This window comes from Ruditapes philippinarum, unplaced genomic scaffold (genome assembly GCF_026571515.1).
Source record: "Ruditapes philippinarum isolate M1 unplaced genomic scaffold, ASM2657151v2 ctg1341_1_1_1_1, whole genome shotgun sequence".
In the NCBI taxonomy this organism is placed as follows: domain Eukaryota; kingdom Metazoa; phylum Mollusca; class Bivalvia; order Venerida; family Veneridae; genus Ruditapes; species Ruditapes philippinarum.
In genome coordinates, this window is record NW_026860555.1 from 62,794 (window position 1) to 84,139 (window position 21,346).

The following is a 21,346-nucleotide window of genomic DNA, read 5'->3' on the forward strand; positions in this document are numbered from 1 at the left end:
ATAAAGGCGTTATAACGTGAATCAAAAGGCGTAATAACGCGAATAAAGGCGTTAATATAACGCAAATCAAATGGCGAAATAACGTGAATTAAGGCATTATTACGCGAATCAAAATTTATAGTAAATGAATTTCTTATCTTTTCTTTTCTTACATCTTATCTTATCTTATATGTGCGTCATATGTTCAATTATCTACGGATATGTCCTGTATAATTACTTAATATCCTGTAGTATCTTCTAATTATGTGAATGTCGTTCCCAATTACGCTATAGGTAATAGGCTATAGGTAACAAGATTTGGAAAAAACGTAAGGTATTAGTAAATCACATTAGGGTGAAAGTATATCTTAATTATTGATAGGTATGCTTAGAAGGTTGATCAAAGTGTTTCTGTTAAGTTACAATTATAGGAGACATTGTCTTCTTTGTCCTTGTAGAAAAGTATCTATAGTTGGGTGAAAGTAACCTCTAGTCCGACGAAAGCATTTCCTAATAAAAGATTTTAAAAAATCAGACTGTGGTCTTAGGACGTATCCGTACAGAATTGAAAATAAAACGTACATCTTGATCAATTCATTTTGATCAATATTGTTCTTCCTTTCTTACATGACGAGGCCATTGTTTGGAATTTATATGGTATAAAATAAGCGTTATAACGCCTTTTGCTTTGCATTATTACGCCTTTTGGTTCGCGTTATTACGCCTTTTGTTTCGCGTTATAACGCGAATAAAGGCGTTAAAACGCGAATTGAAAGGCGTTATAACGCGAATTAAAAGGCGTAATAACGCGAATAATAACGCGAATAAAGGCGTTATAACGCGAATTGAAAGGCGTAATTACGCGAATCAAAGGCGTTATAACGCGAATAAAGGCGTTATAACGCGAATTGAAAGGCGTTATAACGCCTTTATTCGCGTAATAACGCGAAACAAAAGGCGTAATCACGCGAATCAAAAGGCGTACTAACGCGAATCAAGGCGTTATAACGCGAATAAAAAGGCGTAATAACGCGAATAAAGGCGTAATAACGCAAATTGAAAGGCGTAATAACACCTAAATTCGCGTAATAACGCGAAACAAGTCTCCAAGTCACCTTATAATTATTGACAAATATCAAAGAGTCTTCATTAGTTTATGACAAATAGTTTGCAATATTACTGCGCAAATGGAATGATAGTTATTGTAAATGTGTTTTATAGGAATATGAATAGGCTAAGAAATTTTTAAAAAATCACAAAAGTACAACCTTATACATGTACAAATTTTGCCTCGTTGAAGCGCGGGAAAAAAGACGCACGTGCTAGGCGTGCAACGACTACGCGAACGCTGCGCATACAAAAATAAGTTTATACTCATCATTGCGGTGTAACCTTTAAGTATAATAGTAAAGTATTGATATTTTAATCGAGAAATATGCCATAAAGAACAAAAAGCAACAATTATTTTTTAATTAACTCGCGTAATTAACAGTCTTACGGTGTATGATCATTGAATATGAGTCTCAATCTATTTTAGACTGGGAAAATCCAATTCAGCCAGTGAATATGATACTACACCCAGTAAATATGATTTTATAAAAAGTTCTGTTGACTACTGTTTGGACCAATGAGATTGCAGCTATATTTAGATCATATAATAAATTATATTATTCTATACGAGTTTATATCTTAAGCAATAAATTCAGATCAATATTGTTCTTCCTTTCTCACGTTACTAGTCCATTTGATAAGTATAAATATGGTATAAAATTGACATTATAATGCGTTTAAATTTGCGTTATTACGCCTTTTAGTTCGCCCTACTACGCCTTTATTCGCTTTACTACGCCTTTTGATTTGCGTTATTACGCCTTTTGTTTCGCGTAACTACGCCTTGATTCGCGTTACTACGCCTTTTGATTCGCGTTACTACGCCTTTATTCGCGTTACTACGCCTTTTGATTTGCGTAATTACGCCTTTTGATTCGCGTAATAACGCCTTTATTCGCGTTATAACGCCTTTGCATTTTTATTTTTTTAATTTTATTTGACACAATTAGGCTTTCGTAAGTTAGCGATTCATGTGTACTTTTTGTTACTTTCGTATTCGTTCCCTTTGAGGGATCGTAAATTGTCAGACTTTAAGTTGTTTTAAACATATTTTATTTAGAATATTTGTACATATGTAAATAACAACATAACAATAATTATAGATTTTGGCCGAAAGCAGAAGCTTATAGAAGCCATTATCTAACAATAACAATCTTCAATGTCTGTGGTGGTTGTAATTAACAAGTTACCAAAAAGTGAAAACATTTGATAATGCAAGATTGAAAAGAAAAAATGTTAATGGTAAGGACAAAATTTTAGTAAGTTTTGACAAAAATTAAATAAAAAACTACAGAAAACAACTAAAGAAAAAAAACACAAAAAGGACATTAAACAAATAAAGATAAGAACAATAGAAAAAGAATATAAGCAGCATAGCAGTTGCAGTCAGACATTATATAAATCGTTTCGTAGAATCAATATAAAGGTATACGGCCTTGAAAAGCTCTACGTTTTTGTTGTTTGAAAGGGAATGAGAACCATGCAATAGCAGAGTGTGAGTTATGATCAAGGATCTATCTAGCTGTATGATGTTCCTATAGAGAATATCTCGCATATGTTGATACAAAGGACAGTTTAGAAGAAAATGACACACTGATTCTGTTTGACCACAGGCGCATGTGTTTGATTCGGAAATATTTTTTCGGAAAAGATCATCATTTAAGGAACTACAGCCAAGTCTTAAGCGAGTATGCAGGATTTGAAGTTTGCGAGGCCCTGTGGACTTTAAGTTGTCCATTGCGACCTCGGTGTCTATGGAAAAGATACTTCAAAACGTGACGTATACATACAGGAAAGGAGGATTGATACAAAACTACTGATGTTTTACCAGAGAGCCTAGACTGATGGATATACTAACGCCGTCTTGCAGTGCACCTCTTACATTCACTATACATGCACCCTATCCTTGATCAGTTAATTTGCCATGTTAATTCTGCCATTTTCAGCTTCAAGTTTTTATGGCGACGTTCAGAGTTTCTTCGACTTTGTTTGTGTCGTGTGTGCGTTGTAAAAAGTCTTCCCTTATTCTTATTCGATTAATATAATAATAATGATGATGATGAATAATAATAATGATGATGATAATAATAACAATGACTACTGAAACGGGCAACACGGTTCAAGTCCAGTCTTCCATATGAGCCTCTTACCAAAATGTATATATACATGTATACAGTTACAATGATCAAAGACAAATGGTACTGAAAAAAATATAAAAAAATATTGAAAGTTAACATTTTTAAACATGACATAAACTTTATCAGCAACATGTGTGATTTAATTTACAACACATCTGGAAGCGTTCCTAACAGAGAACCACCATTTTGAATGTTTGCTACTTCATGTTTAAAGGGAAGGGAGTTCCAAATTTTTGTGCTTAAATACGAATCTGATTTTCTGGAGAACTTGGATTTGACAATAAGATCTTACATTCGATCTTTTCATTTCGAATTAAACGCGTGGACCTTACAGTATTTTTTCATGAATATTCCTCTATGAAATCTGTATAATATCATGGAATGGCATGAACTGGTTAAGTAAGTTTAGTTTATACGAATTTGTTTTAGTTCGTTTGTGCTGGAAGCTAAATATTAATATCTTTTTGCCCCGAAACGGCATATTATATACATGTATTTATACTTAATACCGGATATGACTCACCTCAGATCGGAGTTTACTCCCTTTGATGAAATCACGCCATTTGTAACCAATTAACAAAAATCTAGGCCAGTTTTTATCAGAGGAAAAGAATGACTTAAAACAGCTCGACAAAAGGATACTTTGATATTATGTATTATTAGAAAATTAAAATAAAGAAAATAGTAAAATGGCTGACCATATTTCCAGTAGTGAGGACGAAGCGGAGAGAACTGTATCGCACACTTTCGATTTCACAAAGAAGACCTGGAAAGACGACGTCGCTTTTCTAGTTGAAGGCAGAAAACTGTTTGCTTCTAAAAGCATTTTGGCGCTAGTTTCGCCTGTGTTTGAAAGTATGTTCGGGTCGCAATTTGCGGAAAAATTTCAACATGAGGTTCCATTGCCTGGCAAAAAATTCGACGAATTTCACGAGTTTTTGCAATGTATTTATCCAACGTCACAAAGACTTGTTAGCGAGTTAAATGTCAACTGGTTGTTACCACTTGCAGATGAATACCAAGTGAAATCCCTTGTCAAAAGGTGTAACAAATTTTTAAATGCCTACCTTTTGGCTAAAGATGATTTGTCAACATCTTACTTCATGAAATGTTATGAAATGGCGAGCCGGTACCGTTTGAATGATGTTAAAAGCCTGTGTGCAGCTATTCTGGCAGAAAAAGAAATAGGTGAATTAGAAGAAGCCAAGAGTGTTTTGCAAGAGCAAGAAACTTTTGTTAAACTTCAGAGTGACATTATAAGTAAACAAGGAAAGGAGCGTGAAGAAAGACGAACAGAACTTGTGAAGATCTGTATGAATATGGACATGAACAAAAATCTGTTAACCAGTAATATCAGAGGCTTTGAATTAGCTAAAGGTGCGACTATTGAGTTGAAGCCTTCAGTCGAAGCTCTGCTTCAAAAGCAACCACAATATAGTGTCCCAGTTCGGATTTGGGATCTCTACTTTCAGTTACAAATTGCTCTTCATTTAAAACATGATGGTGAGCAGAGTTTGAAATTTAAGTTGAAATGTACTTTTCCTAATGATGGGGTTGCCTGGGTTTGTGAGACGAAAACCAGATTATGTTTGAAAAACCAATACGATATTCCAAGTGCTTCAAATATTTGTCACAACTTAAATCGAAGTTTCCTCTGCAGAGAAAGTGACCATGCTGTTGGTTTTCAAACATTGTCACCAATTTTAAAGAATGACTCCGGATTTGTGAAAAAGGATAAACTGCACATCATAGTACACTTTTTCGCAAACAAGCCATATGTGGAGTATTCACAACAGTTGCTCGATCAACAGCAACGGCGTTAATTGGAGCTTGGAAAACTGATGAGAAATAGTTATGGTCAAAAATTGAGGACATATATTACACAATTTATTGAATGAAAATTGTTAATAAAAAACCCCCCCACAAAACCCACAGTAATTCAAGTTTTTAGTAATGGATTTCTAACAAGTTTGAGTTGAAATATTTGTGTGTGTAAATATCAATATTTATATGTGTAACATGTAAAGTAAAGAGTACAGTTTAATTTGAGTTTTGTAACAGGAATTGAATCAGTAGTGCATGTATATTTTTCAAGATTTTTTTAGCTTATTTTATGGCCGATCTTATAAATTCAACAAACGAGTTGCTTTTGAAAAATTTAGCTTTGAATATCAAAAATGCATTATCTCTTAGAACTACATTTACTTACAATTAATTGTAGTTTATCCTCATTAAATAATTGGTAAAAAATGTAAATATGTTATTTCTCTGTGACAGTTATGCATATTGGATATTGTAAATTGTATATATTTGTATATGTAATGATGTACATATTGTACAAGTCATGAATAAATTTATTGTTTTGTTCTGTCATGTTTGCATTTATTTAATCACTTCAAAATTTCAGTAATTTATTTTTTTCCCAATTTTTAGCAAAACATCGCCAAAATTTCCCTTTTCCATGGGTATGGGTCATGTTCCCAAAATTCTTGAAAAAAACCTGTTTTTAGAATTTATGTGTATATTAAATCCCAAAATTGCTTTTAAAGCAGCCTTCACCTTTTCTAAAGATTTATTATGTTATTATTTAGAGAAAAAGTTTCATATAATTGTCAAATCAAAAGAATTAAGATGGAAAATGAAATTAACCAATGATAAAATACATAAACAATAAGAGTCCACTCCCTATTCAAATTTGTAAATCTGACGAATTGTTTCCCGATCTTCTATTTTTAGAAACAAATGTCACTTTCGCGTTAAAAGTAGCTCTCTGGACCCTGTTTTGAAGAAGGCTTAACAGTCATTACAGTGGTATGATGGACTTTTTCATGATGAAGTTACCGAAATACTTAGTTTTGAAACAAGGAATTGTTTTTCCAACAGAAAATTAAAGCTGAAGGCCACTTTAATAATTGAGCCGTGTCACGACAAAACCAACATAATGGGTTTGCGACCAGCATGGATCCAGACCAGCCTGCACATCCGCGCAGTCTAATCAGGATCCATGCTGTTCGATATCAGTTTCTCTACTTGTTATAGAGTTTGTAAGCGAACAGCATGGATCCTGCATGGAAGTGCAGGCTGGTCTGGATTCATGCTGGTCGCAAACGCATTATGTTGGTTTTGTCGTGACACGGCTCATATGTATTATCTTTACACTAGAATTTAATGTTCCCAATACAACATTCTTAAGACATACATGAAATATAAATTAACTTGTATTTCATTAGTTATTGCACTGGGCAGAGTTGATAGTAGAAATTAAATTGGCAAATGAATAACGTGAATGATATTATTTTTTCTGATCTAAACAAAATTCTTTATGTACATGTATTATGCTATATATGTTCAACATTAATGTACTGAACGTCACTCCACCTCCATGGCAGTGAGGGTAATTGGGGTATTGAGTTTTGTCTGATATAGTATAGGGCTATGGTTTTGTTTTGGAGTTAAAATAGCAGTGAATATGTCCTAACTGGTGGAAAAAGTGCATTTCTTCTGACTGCCCCCTAATAAGAAATTGATGATTATGAAAGAAATGCACCAAAATGATTCCCAATTGCAGTTATTCAGTTCTTTTAAGAATATTTTGCTGGACTGGATTCTGCTAAGTCAAGTGAACTTTTTGATTCTTGCATCAACTCTTCATCTGTCACTTTGAGAATATTTTGTTATGTTTACACATGTACATTTGAAAATTTTGAATATTGGTCTTTTTGGGTGAAAAGCTGCCACTGAAAATATGGATGAAACAATGTTTCACTCAAGAAATGTTTTGATTAAGTTATATAATGAAATTTGTTTAGAGTGACTGTCATGATATTTTCTTTATCAACTTCAAATATAGATCACTGATGTTTATTAAGGGAAAATCTTAATGAGCTTTAGATATGGTGGCTTAATTGGGTTTTTAGCTCACCTGAGCACTAAGTGTTTCTGGTCATAGGTGAGCTTTTGCGATGCACGTTATTGGTTGTCTGTTAACTTACTCATTGTTATCCACAATTTCCTTAACATCACCACTTGGTGGATTTTGACCAAACTTCACAAGAATTATCCTTAGATGGCTCTCTACAAAAGTTATGTAATTAGCTCCAGTCTCTTGAAACATAAGTAGGAGCTAAAATAGATTTTAAAAAATGAAATCTTTAAAAATCATTCTCTCATAAACTACAATGCCCAGAGCTTATAAATATTAAGCATGTACCATCACCTTAGAGTTCCCTAGTTGATGATTTCTAGGTCAGTCACCTTTGATAAAAAACACTAGGTCAAAGGTTTTGGAAAATCTTGTAATTTTAGTGTACAGACAATATGGTCCACTTGTCTCAGCAGGAGATGCAATGTTCATTTAGGAGAGCAAAATAGGGTTATCATAGCTCTCTTGTTCACTTTTAGTACATGTACTGTATGCGAGAGTCGGGCACAACTTCCCTTCAGGCTTGTTGTACAGTAGCATTTCGCTCATACTATACCGATAATGAATTGACCGCCTTAAGGGACCAAAAAGAGGTGGATGGATCTCATTGAGGAGGAGTGCAGTGCACAAGAATGATAACTATACCTTTCATAATTTTTGAGTTATTGCCCTTTGTTATTTTTCATACCTAATTTTTCACCTGAGTTGAGCATAACTCAAAAAGTGTTTGAGATATCAACATGAAATGTCATAGGTGGATAGATCTTATTGAGGAGAAATGTTGTGCGCAAGAATGATAACTCTTCCCTATACAATTTTTGAGTTATTGCCCTTTGTTTTTTTTCATGCTATTTTGTCCAGAGCTTATCTGAAAAAGTATTTGAGGTATCAACTTGAAACTTCAAAGATGGATGGATCTCATTGAGGAGGAGTGCAGTGCTTAAGAATGATAACTCTACCCTGCATTATTTTTGAGTTAGTGCCCTTTGTTATTTTTCAAAATTAATTTTTGTCCAGAGCATAACTCAAAAAGCCTTTGAGATTAAAATGAAACTTCATAGGTGCATAGATCTCACTCAGGAGGTGTGCACTGCACAAGAATGATAACTCTACCTTTTATAATTGTTGTGTTATTGCCCTTTGTTCTTTTTCATACTTAATTTTTCAATTCAATTTTTTTCTCAAAAAGTATTTGAGGTATCAACTTGAAACTTCATAGGTGGATAGCTTTTACTGAGAAGCACACAAGAATGATAACCTACCCTGCATTATTTTTCAGTAATTGCCCTTTGTTATTTTCAGCCATCAGTATTCACATAGGTTTCAAATCTGTAATCACTATAGCCATCAGTTTTCATTACCAAAAGACCTCTTAAAATGGAATTATTCCGCTCTACTACATATACATTCTTCCAATGAGCAAATTAACACATTCGGCGGGGGATGGCCATGTTGACATGGCTCTTGTTATAAAGGTGATCCTTCCATCTGCAAGCAGTTATTATTGTCATTATAAAGGTTATCCTGTAGCCAACCAGTTATTATAGTCACTATAAAGGTTATTCTTTCTTCTGCAACTGGTTATTATAGTCATTATAAAGGTTATCCTTCCGTAGGCAATCGGTTAGTGCGCATGCGTGAAAAATGGTAGCAAATTTTGAAAAGCTCTTGGTAAAAATTGAGAAAAAATGGATTAAATCTCTAAATCAGACGGATTATTGTTAAAATAGTGTATGTATGGAAGTATTGTAACTGTATTAAAAGTTTCAAATGCCCAGAAAACGTAAAAAGACAAAAGAATCACCGGGTAACGTGCAATCTGTGACAAAACGTTCAAACACAATGGAACAAAATGGCGGAGGAATTCAAATGGGTACACCAAATATGACCGGTAGTCAATACCAGGCAAGTCATAACTTTTGTTTACCACCCCAACTACCATATCAAAGCTGTAATAATCAATATATGGCAATGAATTCAGCGTCACCATTATTCTCACCAGAAACTTCACCTCGAAACGTGAATACACAAAGTGATATGATGACCATTATTATACAAAGATTAGATTCGATGGACAAGAAACTCAGCCATTTAGAAACTATTCAGTCTAGTGTGAACTCGTTAACGGTAAAGTCAGACACTATGAGCAAGCAGATAAAATGTAATAGAATCCAAAATCCAGGACATTGAAAACAGCCGAGCCTTTGACAGCAGTTTATTAGACAGTATAAACAAAAGGCAGGATGAGCTCGAAAAAATGATACAGTCTATGAAAAAAAGAGTGAACAAAAAAGCTCAGAAGATGATTTGAAAGCTGAAAATTATAGACCTAAAATGTAGAAGTATGAGAGATAATTTGATATTCTATAACCTTTGTGAAGAGAAAGATGAAAACTGTGAGGACAAGATATTATCCTTCCTAGAAGATAAGCTGAAAATCAATGACGCAAAATCGAACATTAAACTTCATAGAGCTCATAGAATAGGGAAATATAGCCACCAGAAAATAAGACCTATAGTTTGCAAAGTTTGCATATTTTCCAGACAGGGAGAAGGTCAGAAAATCATCAAAACAATTAAACGGCACACCGTTCGGGATCAGCGAACAATTTCCCCGTGAAATCATAGAGACTAGAAAACAGTTAATCCCAATCATGAAAAAAGCACGGGAAAACGGTGATGAGGCATTTTTGAAGGTTGACAAGCTGTACATCAATAAGCAATTATACAACGGTAACGGTACGAAATAGGTTACACGTGAGAGTGTTGTGAAATGTGTGTCATGGAATGTTGAAGGATTTAGCGAGGCAAAACGATCTTCGTCCGAGTTTTTAGCTGTATTGAAAGACTTTGATATTATATGCTTGTCGGAAACCTGGACTAACAAAAAGTCGAAAATTGACCTTAACGGATACAGTAATCCGATCCATTCATACAGACGCTTTCAGCATAGGAGGGCACGAAGATCTAGCGGGGGACTTATAGTTTATATAAAGGATAATTGCCGTAAGGGGTTAAAGTTGTTCAAAATGACATTGATTGGCTTAATTTGGCTAAAACTGGATAAAACATTTTTTCAAATAGAAAAAGACATATATTTTGCAGTAACCTATATAGCGCCAGAAAATTCTCCTATTCACAATACGTATGACGTTGATATTTTTTAGAAAAAATTGAAAATGATATAAATAGATATAGCACATTAGGAAAAGTATTTGTTTCGGGCGACCTTAACTCTAGGGTTGGTAAAAAAACATGATTATATTGATAACGATCGAATAATAGGAAACGATGATACATTTGATATTGACTCGGCGCTCCCGCGCGCAACGTGTGACGTAACAGCGAATAGATTTGGAGAATTGTTAATTGATTTATGTAAATCAACCAATATACGTATTGTTAACGGAAGACTACATAACGATAACGGTATCGGTAAGCGGACGTGTATGACACACAACGGAGAAAGTCTAGTCGACTATGTTTTGACGGAAGAGGGTAATTTTAAGGACATTGTCAGTTTTAAATGTTACAGATTTCAATACCTTTTCAAATCATGCGCCAATCTCGTTCTCATTCGGTATTAATACTGAGCTATCAAGTACATCTTCCAAAAAACATACGTATTACAAGTGGAATAATGAATATAAAGATGCTTTTGTAAATGACGTTAGACACGGCATTATTGATTTAGAAAACAGTTTGATAAATGATGTTTCTAATGGAGAAGTACCCGATATACTAGTAAATAAATTCACAGATTTTCTACATATAAATGGGAAGAAATACTTTGAACGCTGCACAAAAAGTAAAACTGTGTTTTTTACTGGTACAGACGTAAACAGGCAAAAGTGGTATAACGAAGTGTGCAAAGAAAAACATGAATTGTTTAAGAAGGCAATGTATGAATATAATATCAACCCAAATGATGAGAAAAGAATGAACGTTTATACCAATGAAAAGGACTATAAATATTATTGTCGTAAATGTAAAAATAACTATAATAAAACATTTGCCCAATCTCTAAATACAATAAAACATAAATCACCACGTGAATTCTGGAAGACTTTTAAACAGAAAATCGCCAGGAAATCGGGGTGAAGAAATAACAGTTGACTCTTTTTATGAACATTTTAAAAATCTTTCTACAAATCATGATAAACGTGAAACCTAATAATGATTGCGATGACTTTGTAAAAACTTTCTTAGAAATCAGAAAGGCAACAATGCTACATTTGAAGAACTTGATAAACCGATATCTGTGGAAGAGATTATTCTAGCATCAAAAAAGCTTAGGTAGTAATAAAGCTTGTTCTGCTGAATAACATCTTATACGAGTACTTTACATCATGTATAAATGATATTGTGAATCCTTTACAATTGCTTTTTAATTATATATTCTTGATAGTAGATCTTTCCCAAAATGTTGGTCATCCGGTATTATTATTCCTTTACATAAAAAAGGGTGATTCAACAGACCCTAGTAATTATAGGGGAATTACGATAACAAGTTGTTTTGCTAAATTTTTCACAGTGATTATAAATAAACAGGCTGAAGAAATGGTCTGTAGAAAATGACAAAATTACGGATGCCCAGTTTGGGTTTAAAGCAGATTATAGCACTGTAGATGCTATTTTTATATTACATTCTTTGATCGAAAGGTTTATAAATGATAAGAAGAAACTATTTTGCTGTTTTATTGACTTTAAAAAAAGCATATGATCTAATTGACAGGAACTGCCTATGGTATAAACTGATAAAATGTGGTATTGATGGCAAATAGTTTTCTGTAATATATTCAATGTATGAAGATGTTAAATTGTGTGTAAAACATGTAAATACGTTGTCTGAATTTTTCAGTAGTGAAATGGGTCTCTTTCAAGGTGAGATAACTTCACCAATAATGTTTCAGTCTCTTTTTGAATGATTTAGAAAATTTATTACAAGAAAATTTAGATGATGGTATAACATTAGATCAAATATCGATTTATTTGCTATTATTTGCAGATGACGCCGTTATCTGTTCTGAATCTGCTCAAGGTTTACAAAATTCATTAAATAGTTTAGAAAAATATTGTAACAAATGGCATCTTACTGTTAACGTAGATAAGACTAAGATTGTTGTTTTTAGAAAGGGCGGAGTTTTAAATAAAAGTTATAAGTGGATATATGGGGGGTTAAATATAGAAATTGTAAAAACGTTTAATTACCTAGGTATTGTTTTGTCTAGCGGAAGTTCGTTCATACCAGCGACCAACACACTAAAAGGCAAAGCACTACGGGCTATGAGCTCATTATTTAATGTAACACGAGATAAGCAAGTTCCCATTGATATTATGTTCAACTTGTTTTGATGCATATGTTCTACCAATTCTAAATTATAGTTGCGAGGTATGGGGTAGCCTACCATCGGAAAATTTTGGAAATTGTACATAGGAAGTTCTGTAAATGGTTGCTTAATGTGAAAATGTCAACAAATACTCTTTCACTGTTTGCAGAAGTAGGCCGATTTCCATTATATATTTCACGTCATGTAAGAATTGTTAAATATTTTATAAAATTATACCAAAATAAAACAAGCAATTGTATATTTAAATTATATTGTTAATTGTCAGAGATTGGAGATAGAGTCAAAGTCTAATACTGTAAATTGGTTGTCTAAAGTAAAAACACTTTTGCAAAGTGCTGGATTTAATGATGTGTGGATGTATCCAGAATCAGTTAAGCTAAATATATTAATACCAGTCATACATGGTCGTTTAAAAGATATTTATATCACAAATTTGCATTCTAGTGTACATATTTGTTCTTCTTTGTATTTGTATAAACATATCAAAACCGATTTTAGCAGGTCTAAATACCTGGATATTGTTGACTCTATGAAATTAAGAAATATATTAGCTAAACTTAGATTATCATCTCACAATTTATTAATAGAAACAGGTAGACACAATAATATTGATAGAAATGACCGGAAATGTTACTATTTGCAACAATAATGACATCGAAGATGAATATCACTTTGTATTGATTTGTACTTTGTATGATTCTCTTTAGAAAACAGTATATATCCAACTATTTTTACAAGAAACCCTAGTATGTTTAAATTTTTAGAATTGCTGAATTCAGAAAGGAAGTCAGTGTTAACAAAATTAGCTATATATTGTAATAAAGCTTTTAAATTGTGATTTGATTCATTGAATGCCGGATAATGCAATATAAGACCACCTTAATTGTTGTATTGTTTAAAGTTATATAAGGATTGTAAATATTACATGTGTTGTATTACACTCTCACTAGTTTATTTCATTTATTGATATGCGTTTACCATTTTTCATATTCATGCATGTATATATTTGTTGTATATGAAGATGAGCTGTATATGCTTAATTCAAAATAAAATATATGTTCTGTTCTGTTCTGTTCTGTTATTATAGTCATTATAAAGGTTATCCTTCCGTAGGCAACCGGTTATCATAGTCATTATAAAGGTGATCTTTCCATCTGCAACATGTTATTGATGTTATAGATTGGATTATGTTGAGAACATTAACCTCGACCGTTACATTGATATGCCGAATGACGATGGATCTATACGAGCAATACCTGCACGCTTTTCTCGTGATAACACTGCGAACGCCTTCGGAAATAAACTGTTAGCCTTATGCAAAGAAAATGACCTTTTAATTTGTAACGGTCGCCTTGAACGAGGAGATTTTACTTGCTACAATGCCAGTCGGAATGTGAAAGGGGCTAGTGTTGTCGATTATTTGATAACTGACTATAGAAATTTGCAAGTTTTTCAAATATGAATATATTGGAATTGACAGAATTTTCTGATCATTGCCCACTTGTTTTTTCATTAGATTGTGAGCATATGATATTTTATCACACTGATTTATTAACTTATGATAAAATTGTGTGGACTGATACTGATCCAGATTTATTTCAATCTTTGTTGAACGATAAAAAATTATTATTGGATTGAATTGTCGGTTAAATTAGCTTCGGGTGAAATTGATATTGATATGTGTATAAATAACTTTAGCAGATATTGTATATGATATATCTTTTAAAATGAATGGTAAAAACTTTTCACACTAAAAAGTCCTAAAATAAGCAATTAAAAAAAGTGCCATGGTTCGACAATAGTTGTAAACAGGCAAAAACATCTTTCTTGAATAATAAAAGAATTTTCCATAATAATCCTTCTGAAGCAAATAGAGCTAACTTTTTTGAATAGTAGGCGTATGTTTTGTAATGTAAAAAAGAAAGCAAAACGTAACTTTAATTACAAGGAAAAGGTGAAATTGTCTTCCATGAGTAAACATAGTCCAAGGAAATTTTGGAAGTATATAAATAAATTTAGAAATAAGGGTTCAACAAATGTATCTGATGTTAATATTTCTGATTTTGTAGACCATTTTAAGAATATCTCCAGCAATCAGCAGCCTTATTATTCTCAGGAAAAATGAGCATAATAGTAGACCGAACAGCAGTTTATTGATAAATTAGATTGCGCATTTACTGTAGAGGAAGTCTCTAAAACAATACGTTCTATGCAGAGACACAAGAGTGCTGATTATAGTAAAATTGTAGCAGATTTTTTTATTGATGCAAACACTTTTATAGCTCCATACCTTGTTTGTATTTTTTAACAAAATATTTGATACTGGAATTTATCCAAGTGCCTGGTCTAAAGGTATTATTGTTCCGATACACAAAAAAGGGATATCTCTAATCCTTCCAATTATCGAGGAATCACCCTTGTCAATGTACTTGCTAAAATATTTTCACTTATTCTTCGAAATAGATTAAACATATGGTGTGAAAGAGCAAAAAATGTTTAATGATTCTCAATTCGGTTTTAGAGACAATAGGTCTACAACAGATTGTGTATTTTTACTCCATTCTTTATTCAAAATATAGTCAATTGTAAATTGAAACTATATTGCGCATTCATCGACTACGAGAAAGCTTTCGATACTATTGTTAGAGATGCGTTATGGTTAAAGCTTTTGAAACTTGGTATAAGTTGTAAAATGTTAACTATGTTACAGTCGATATATGCATCTGTTACCTCTTGTGTAAAATTGTCATCTTCGATGCCTCTCTCTGATTTTTTCGACGTTACCCTTGGATTAAAACAAGGGGAACCACTCTCGCCGATTTTATTTATCCTTTTTGTAAATGATATATGTGACAACATTGATTATAACTCTCTTACTGACAATGATCTTAACCAGTTATCTATGTATATGTTGCTATTTGCTGATGACATAGCGCTCTTTACCACTGACCCGAACAGCTTACAAGCCCAGTTAGATGCAGTCTATAGTTATTCCATGAAATGGGGTTTAAAAATAAATGTCAATAAATCAAAAAATATGTATATTTGAAAAACGTAAACAAAGACATCATTTTCAATGGTTTATAAATGGTGAAATGCTTGAAGTTGTTGACCATTTTTGCTATTTAGGTGTAAATTTTACATACACTGGTAATATGAAAACTGCTGCTATTACGCTGTCTGAACAAGCTTTGAAAGCATACAATTGTTTTGTTAGGGTTATTCAGTAGAGTAAATTTAGATATAAAAACTAAAATGTCACTTTTTTGATTCTATGGTGCTACCAATTTTGTTATATAATGCAGAGGTTTTGGGGTATTTATGATTGTAAAGAAATAGACAAAATTCATGTTAAATTTTGCAAGTATATACTTGGTGTACGTCAGCAAACACCGAATGTTTGCTGTGTTTGGTGAGTTAGGAAGATTTCCTCTTTCTGTTATTTCTAAAGAAAGAACTCTTAAATTCTGGTTAAAAATTATGAAAAACCAGGACTCACCAATGTACAACATGTTTGTAGACCAGTGTAATCGAAATGTTGATTGTAATTGGGCAAGCAGTATAAAACGCTTGTTAGACAGCTTAGGTTGTAGTGATATTTGGCTTAACTTTAACTTAAATTTTAATTATATGCCAATGTTAAAGCAGCGTCTGCGAGACCAATATTTACAGAACTGGAATACTTCTATACAAAATATGCCCAAGCTTGATTATTACAGAAACTTTAAAACTTCTTTTTGTTATGAAAAATATCTTGATGTTTTAACAAATAATGTGTTAAGAAAAGACTTTGCTTGTTTCAGACTAGGCTCGCATAACTTAGAAATAGAAACTGGAAGATTTTTTAATATTGATAGAAACGATCGCAAATGTAAACTATGTATATATAACTCTATTGAATCAGAATACCATTTCCTTTTATGTTGTCCAATTTATACTGTTATAAGAACCAAATATTTAGGAAACATTTCATGGCCTACTATACAAAAATTTTCGACTATATTGTCCACTAATAACAAAAAGCTTATTCTTAAATGTGCCCACTATGTTCATAATGCATTTAAGTTGAGGCAACATTCTCTTGAAGATGTAACTGCTTCTTAATTAGTTTCATTCTTGTACTCTTTTTGTTATATATTGTATGATGTAATGTTTGTAACTATTTAACTTTTGGCCATATTTGTCATGATACTCTGTGAATGGCCAAAGGTAATGTTTATTTCCCGATTTGCCAATAAAATGAAATGAAATGAAATGTTATTTTTGTCATTATAAAGGTTATCCCGTAGGCAACCAGTTATAGTCATTATAAAGGTTATCCTTCCGTAGGCAATCGGTTATTATAGTCATTATAAAGGTAAACCTTCTGTCTGCAACCGGTTATTATAGACATAGATAATAGAGTGACCTTCCTACTTCAAAGATAAAAGCAATATTTTATTTTTTGTGCCATGCATGTCCTTCCTGCGATAAGCTTGGAAAGGTTAGTGCTATTAATAAAAACAACAAAAAAACACGAAAAAAACACTAAAGGTTTTAAAAAATTCTATGAAGTTGAGCATCATTGGTATAGTGTGTTCAGACTATTGTGCAAAGAATGTATTTAATATTACCGTCAGTATGACTTTGACCTACTGACTTCAGAATAAAATGTATAATTTTGGATGGCTTGCATGGTTGAAACGGTTGTAACTCATTCAACACTTCACACTGGTGGAAAGGGAATATCCCATGTTAGTTAAATTAAAAAAATACTGACCGGGTAAAAATTTCAATTTAAGATTTGACCAATTTAACCCTAAAATATTAGGGGTATTATGTTGAATTATCAAAATTATCCTTTAAAGTTATGACATTTGTTGGCCAAACATTAAGCAGCAGACGGACGGCCAAAAAAGAATGATTTCCAGTTTACATTATATCAAATAATACCTATTTTCATGAGTTAATTATTTTAAATGACATGTAACTAAAGAAATCATAAAAACTGCGTGAAAGCTTATAAAATGTTCATATTCTAAAAATTATCTCACTTGCAACCCCGGTAAAAGATTTTTATATGCCTGTAATGTTGGTAGGGAAAAAACAACTGCCCGTACATGTGCAGACACTACATACATTTTTTTTAACGATTTATCATCACACACACAAAAATCAAACATTAAAGACGAGTGAAAATGAATTTATTATGTTTGCCACTACATATGCAATAGTTAAAATTAAAAGATATCAAGTTTGCGATTTATGTACTTTTTGTAACTTTCGTATTCGTTCTTTTTGAGGGATCGTAGATTGTCGGACAAATTTAAGTTGTCCATTGTGACCTCGGTGTCTATGGAAAAGATACTTCAAAACGTGACCATCCTCTGTATACAGGTACAAAACTACGTGTACTGATGTTTTACAAGATCTTTTACTAATGCCGTCGTTCAGTGTACCTACAAGCACCCTACCCTACCGCACGACCAAATAATTTGCCATGTTAACTGCCATTCTCAGCTTCAAGTTTGTTTGGCGACGTTCAGAGTTTCTTCGGATTTGTTTGTGTCGTGTGCGCGTTGCAAAAAGTCTTCCCTTATTTTCATTCGAGTGATGATATAATAATAATAATAATAATAATAATAATAATAATAATAATAATTAACAAATAACAATAATAGTAACAATGACTACTTTATTGAAATATGTAACACGGTTCAAGCCCAATCTTCCATATGCGCCTATTATAAAATGTATATATACATATATATACAGTTACAATGATATTATAAACTGCAAAATATTTACAGCATAATACAAAAACAAAAGGTGTTATTGGATATTGAAAGTTAACGTTTTTAAACATGACATAAACTTTATCAGCAACATATGTGTGATTTAATTTACAACACATCTGGAAGCGTTTGATTCCTAACAGAGAACCACCATTTTGAATGTTTGCTACTTCATGTTTAAAGGGAAAGGAGTTCCAAATGTTTTGCCTAAATACGAATCTGATTTTCTGGAGAGCTTGGATTGACAATTCGATCTTTTCATTTCGAATTAAACGCGTGGACCTTACACAATTTTTTCATGAATATTCCTGTATGAAATCTGTATAATATCATGGAATGGCATGAAATTGTTAATTAAGTAAGTTTAGTTTATACGAATTTGTTTTAGTTCGTTTGTGCTGGAAGCTAAATATTAATATCTTTTTGCCCCGAAACGGCATATTATATACATGTATTTATACTTAATACCGGATATGACTCGCCTCAGATCGGAGTTTACTCCCTTTGATGAAATCACGCCATTTGTAACCAATTAACAAAAATCTAGGCCAGTTTTTATCAGAGGAAAAGAATGACTTAAAACAGCTCGACAAAAGGATACTTTGATATTATGTATTATTAGAAAATTGAAATAAAGAAAATAGTAAATGGCTGACCATATTTCCAGTAGTGAGGACGAAGCGGAGAGAACTGTATCGCACACTTTCGATTTCACAAAGAAGACCTGGAAAGACGACGTCGCTTTTCTAGTTGAAGGCAGAAAACTGTTTGCTTCTAAAAGCATTTTGGCGCTAGTTTCGCCTGTGTTTGAAAGTATGTTCGGGTCGCAATTTGCGGAAAAATTTCAACATGAGGTTCCATTGCCTGGCAAAAAATTCGACGAATTTCACGAGTTTTTGCAATGTATTTATCCAACGTCACAAAGACTTGTTAGCGAGTTAAATGTCAACTGGTTGTTACCACTTGCAGATGAATACCAAGTGAAATCCCTTTCAGATCAACGTTGTAAACATTAATCATGTTTAACATAAAGACATCTTACCTCATTATGCACATCTGAGGATGAATTAAATGCTCCAAAACGAGCCTATACCTTGTGCATAAATGTTATGACCATATTGGTGACGAAACCTTCTACACGTATGAAATGAATGATTAAACAACTGACACATGTGTGCAGCCAAAGATTCTCGTGGCACGACATACAAAGAAAGATGAGCGTTGTGAATTAGCAATGAAAGCCAAGAGTGTTCTTCTTTTCTAAGAGCCTAAGATAGAGCTTTATGTTTTACGCACTTCATGACGACTTTCACATAGATATACCACAGAGATTGAGAAGCGAAGACAGATGGTAGCGAGGTTCAAGAAAGACACAGAAGCGTGGAAGATCTGTATGAATACTTGTCGTACTATGAACATTATATATCTTGGTAACCTCAGTTAAGTGATCATGAATGCTTTAATATACTATATAGGTAGCTGTACCTATGAGCGTTCGAAACCTTCAGAATCGTGAAGGATGTCTCTCTGCCTCAAAAGCAACACAATATAGTGTCCCAGTTCGGAATTGGATCTCTACTGTTCAGTTACAAATTTGCTCTTCATTTCAAAACATGAATGGTGAGCAGAGTTTTCTAGTACATATTACAGTGAACTTATGTACACTTTTTCACATACATTTAGGTAGGGGTTTGCTGCGGCGTTCTGTGAGACGGAAAACCAGATTTGTTTGAAAAAGCCAATTTACAATATACAACGTGCTTCAAAATATATGTCAACATCGCGTTAAAGTCGAAGATTATCGCTCTGCAGAGATAAGTACCGACTGCTGTTGGTGGTGTTGTCAAACAGTTCTCTCACCAACTATCTCTGATACCAATGTATACCCCCCGGATTTTGGTGAACAAAAAGCATAAACTGACACATTCAGTGATATGTTATCATCTGTATTCGCAAACACACCAGTAGCTGCATGTATTCAAGCGAACAGTTGGACTCTGATATCAAACAGTCAAATGCGAGCGTTTATATTGAGTCTAGCCAACTGAATGTAGAACAAGTTTCAACAGATCGGGTGCGAAGAGAATCGCCGGCATGACATATCTCATCTAATTAATATGCATTGTAAACATCTAGAAGAACATTGTTACTGTAAATACAACCTACGGCCTATCCTGAGCACAAAGAACCCACACGTTAAATCAGTTTCTTACTATAAGCCCAGTAGATAGGAATTTATTCTATGTTTAACTATTGTATGCAGTTCCATATATCTTGTTGTTTACATGTTATATATCAATATTTTATATGTGTAACATGTAAATGTAAAGCGTAGTATCTAGAGTTTAACAACATTCTTGTTGGTATTTGTAACAGAGAAATTATGAGAACATGTAGACAATGCATTGTATATTTTTCAAAGATTTTTTTTCTTATTTTTATGGCCGATCTCTATAAATTCAACAAACGAGTTGCTTTTGAAAAATTTAGCTTTGAATATCAAAAAAATGCATATCTTTAGAACTAACATTTTTACAATTAATGTAGTTTATCCTCATTAAATAATTTGTAAAAAATGTAAATATGTTATGTGACAGTTATGCATATTGGATATTGTAAATTGTATATATTTGTATATGTGATGATGTACATATTGTAAATCATTAAATTTATTGTTTTGTTCTGTCATGTTTGCATTTATTTAATCACTTCAAAATTTCAGTAATTTATTTTTTTCCCAATTTTTAGCAAAACATCGCCAAAATTTCCCTTTTCCATGGGTATGGGTCATGTTCCCAAAATTCTTGAAAAAAACCTGTTTTTAGAATTTATGTGTATATTAAATCCCAAAATTGCTTTTAAAGCAGCCTTCACCTTTTCTAAAGATTTATTATGTTATTATTTAGAGAAAAAGTTTCATATAATTGTCAAATCAAAAGAATTAAGATGGAAAATGAAATTAACCAATATGATAAAATACATAAACAATAAGCGTCCACTCCCTATTCAAATTTGTAAATCTGACAAATCGTTTCCGATCTTCTATTTTTAGAAACAAATGTCACTTTCGCG

General features: G+C 32.7%; 2 protein-coding genes across 2 annotated transcripts; both read left to right on the plus strand.

Annotated features, from left to right (window-relative positions):
* The first annotated feature begins 3,752 nt into the window (after positions 1–3,752).
* Positions 3,753–5,438, plus strand: LOC132760591 (uncharacterized). The gene has a single exon (XM_060752595.1). It carries the CDS (start codon positions 3,917–3,919, stop codon positions 5,048–5,050), a length of 1,134 nt encoding a protein of 377 aa, XP_060608578.1. The 5' UTR covers positions 3,753–3,916; the 3' UTR covers positions 5,051–5,438.
* A 13,483-nt stretch (positions 5,439–18,921) lies between these two features.
* Positions 18,922–19,290, plus strand: LOC132760597 (BTB and MATH domain-containing protein 38-like). The gene has a single exon (XM_060752605.1). It carries the CDS (start codon positions 18,922–18,924, stop codon positions 19,288–19,290), a length of 369 nt encoding a protein of 122 aa, XP_060608588.1.
* The last annotated feature ends 2,056 nt before the right edge of the window (positions 19,291–21,346 follow it).

Bases quoted from the DNA above. Each gene is read 5' to 3' on its own strand.
- LOC132760591 (XM_060752595.1), top strand. From the start codon at position 3,917: ATGGCTGACCATATTTCCAGTAGTGAGGACGAAGCGGAGAGAACTGTA.
- LOC132760597 (XM_060752605.1), top strand. From the start codon at position 18,922: ATGGCTGACCATATTTCCAGTAGTGAGGACGAAGCGGAGAGAACTGTA.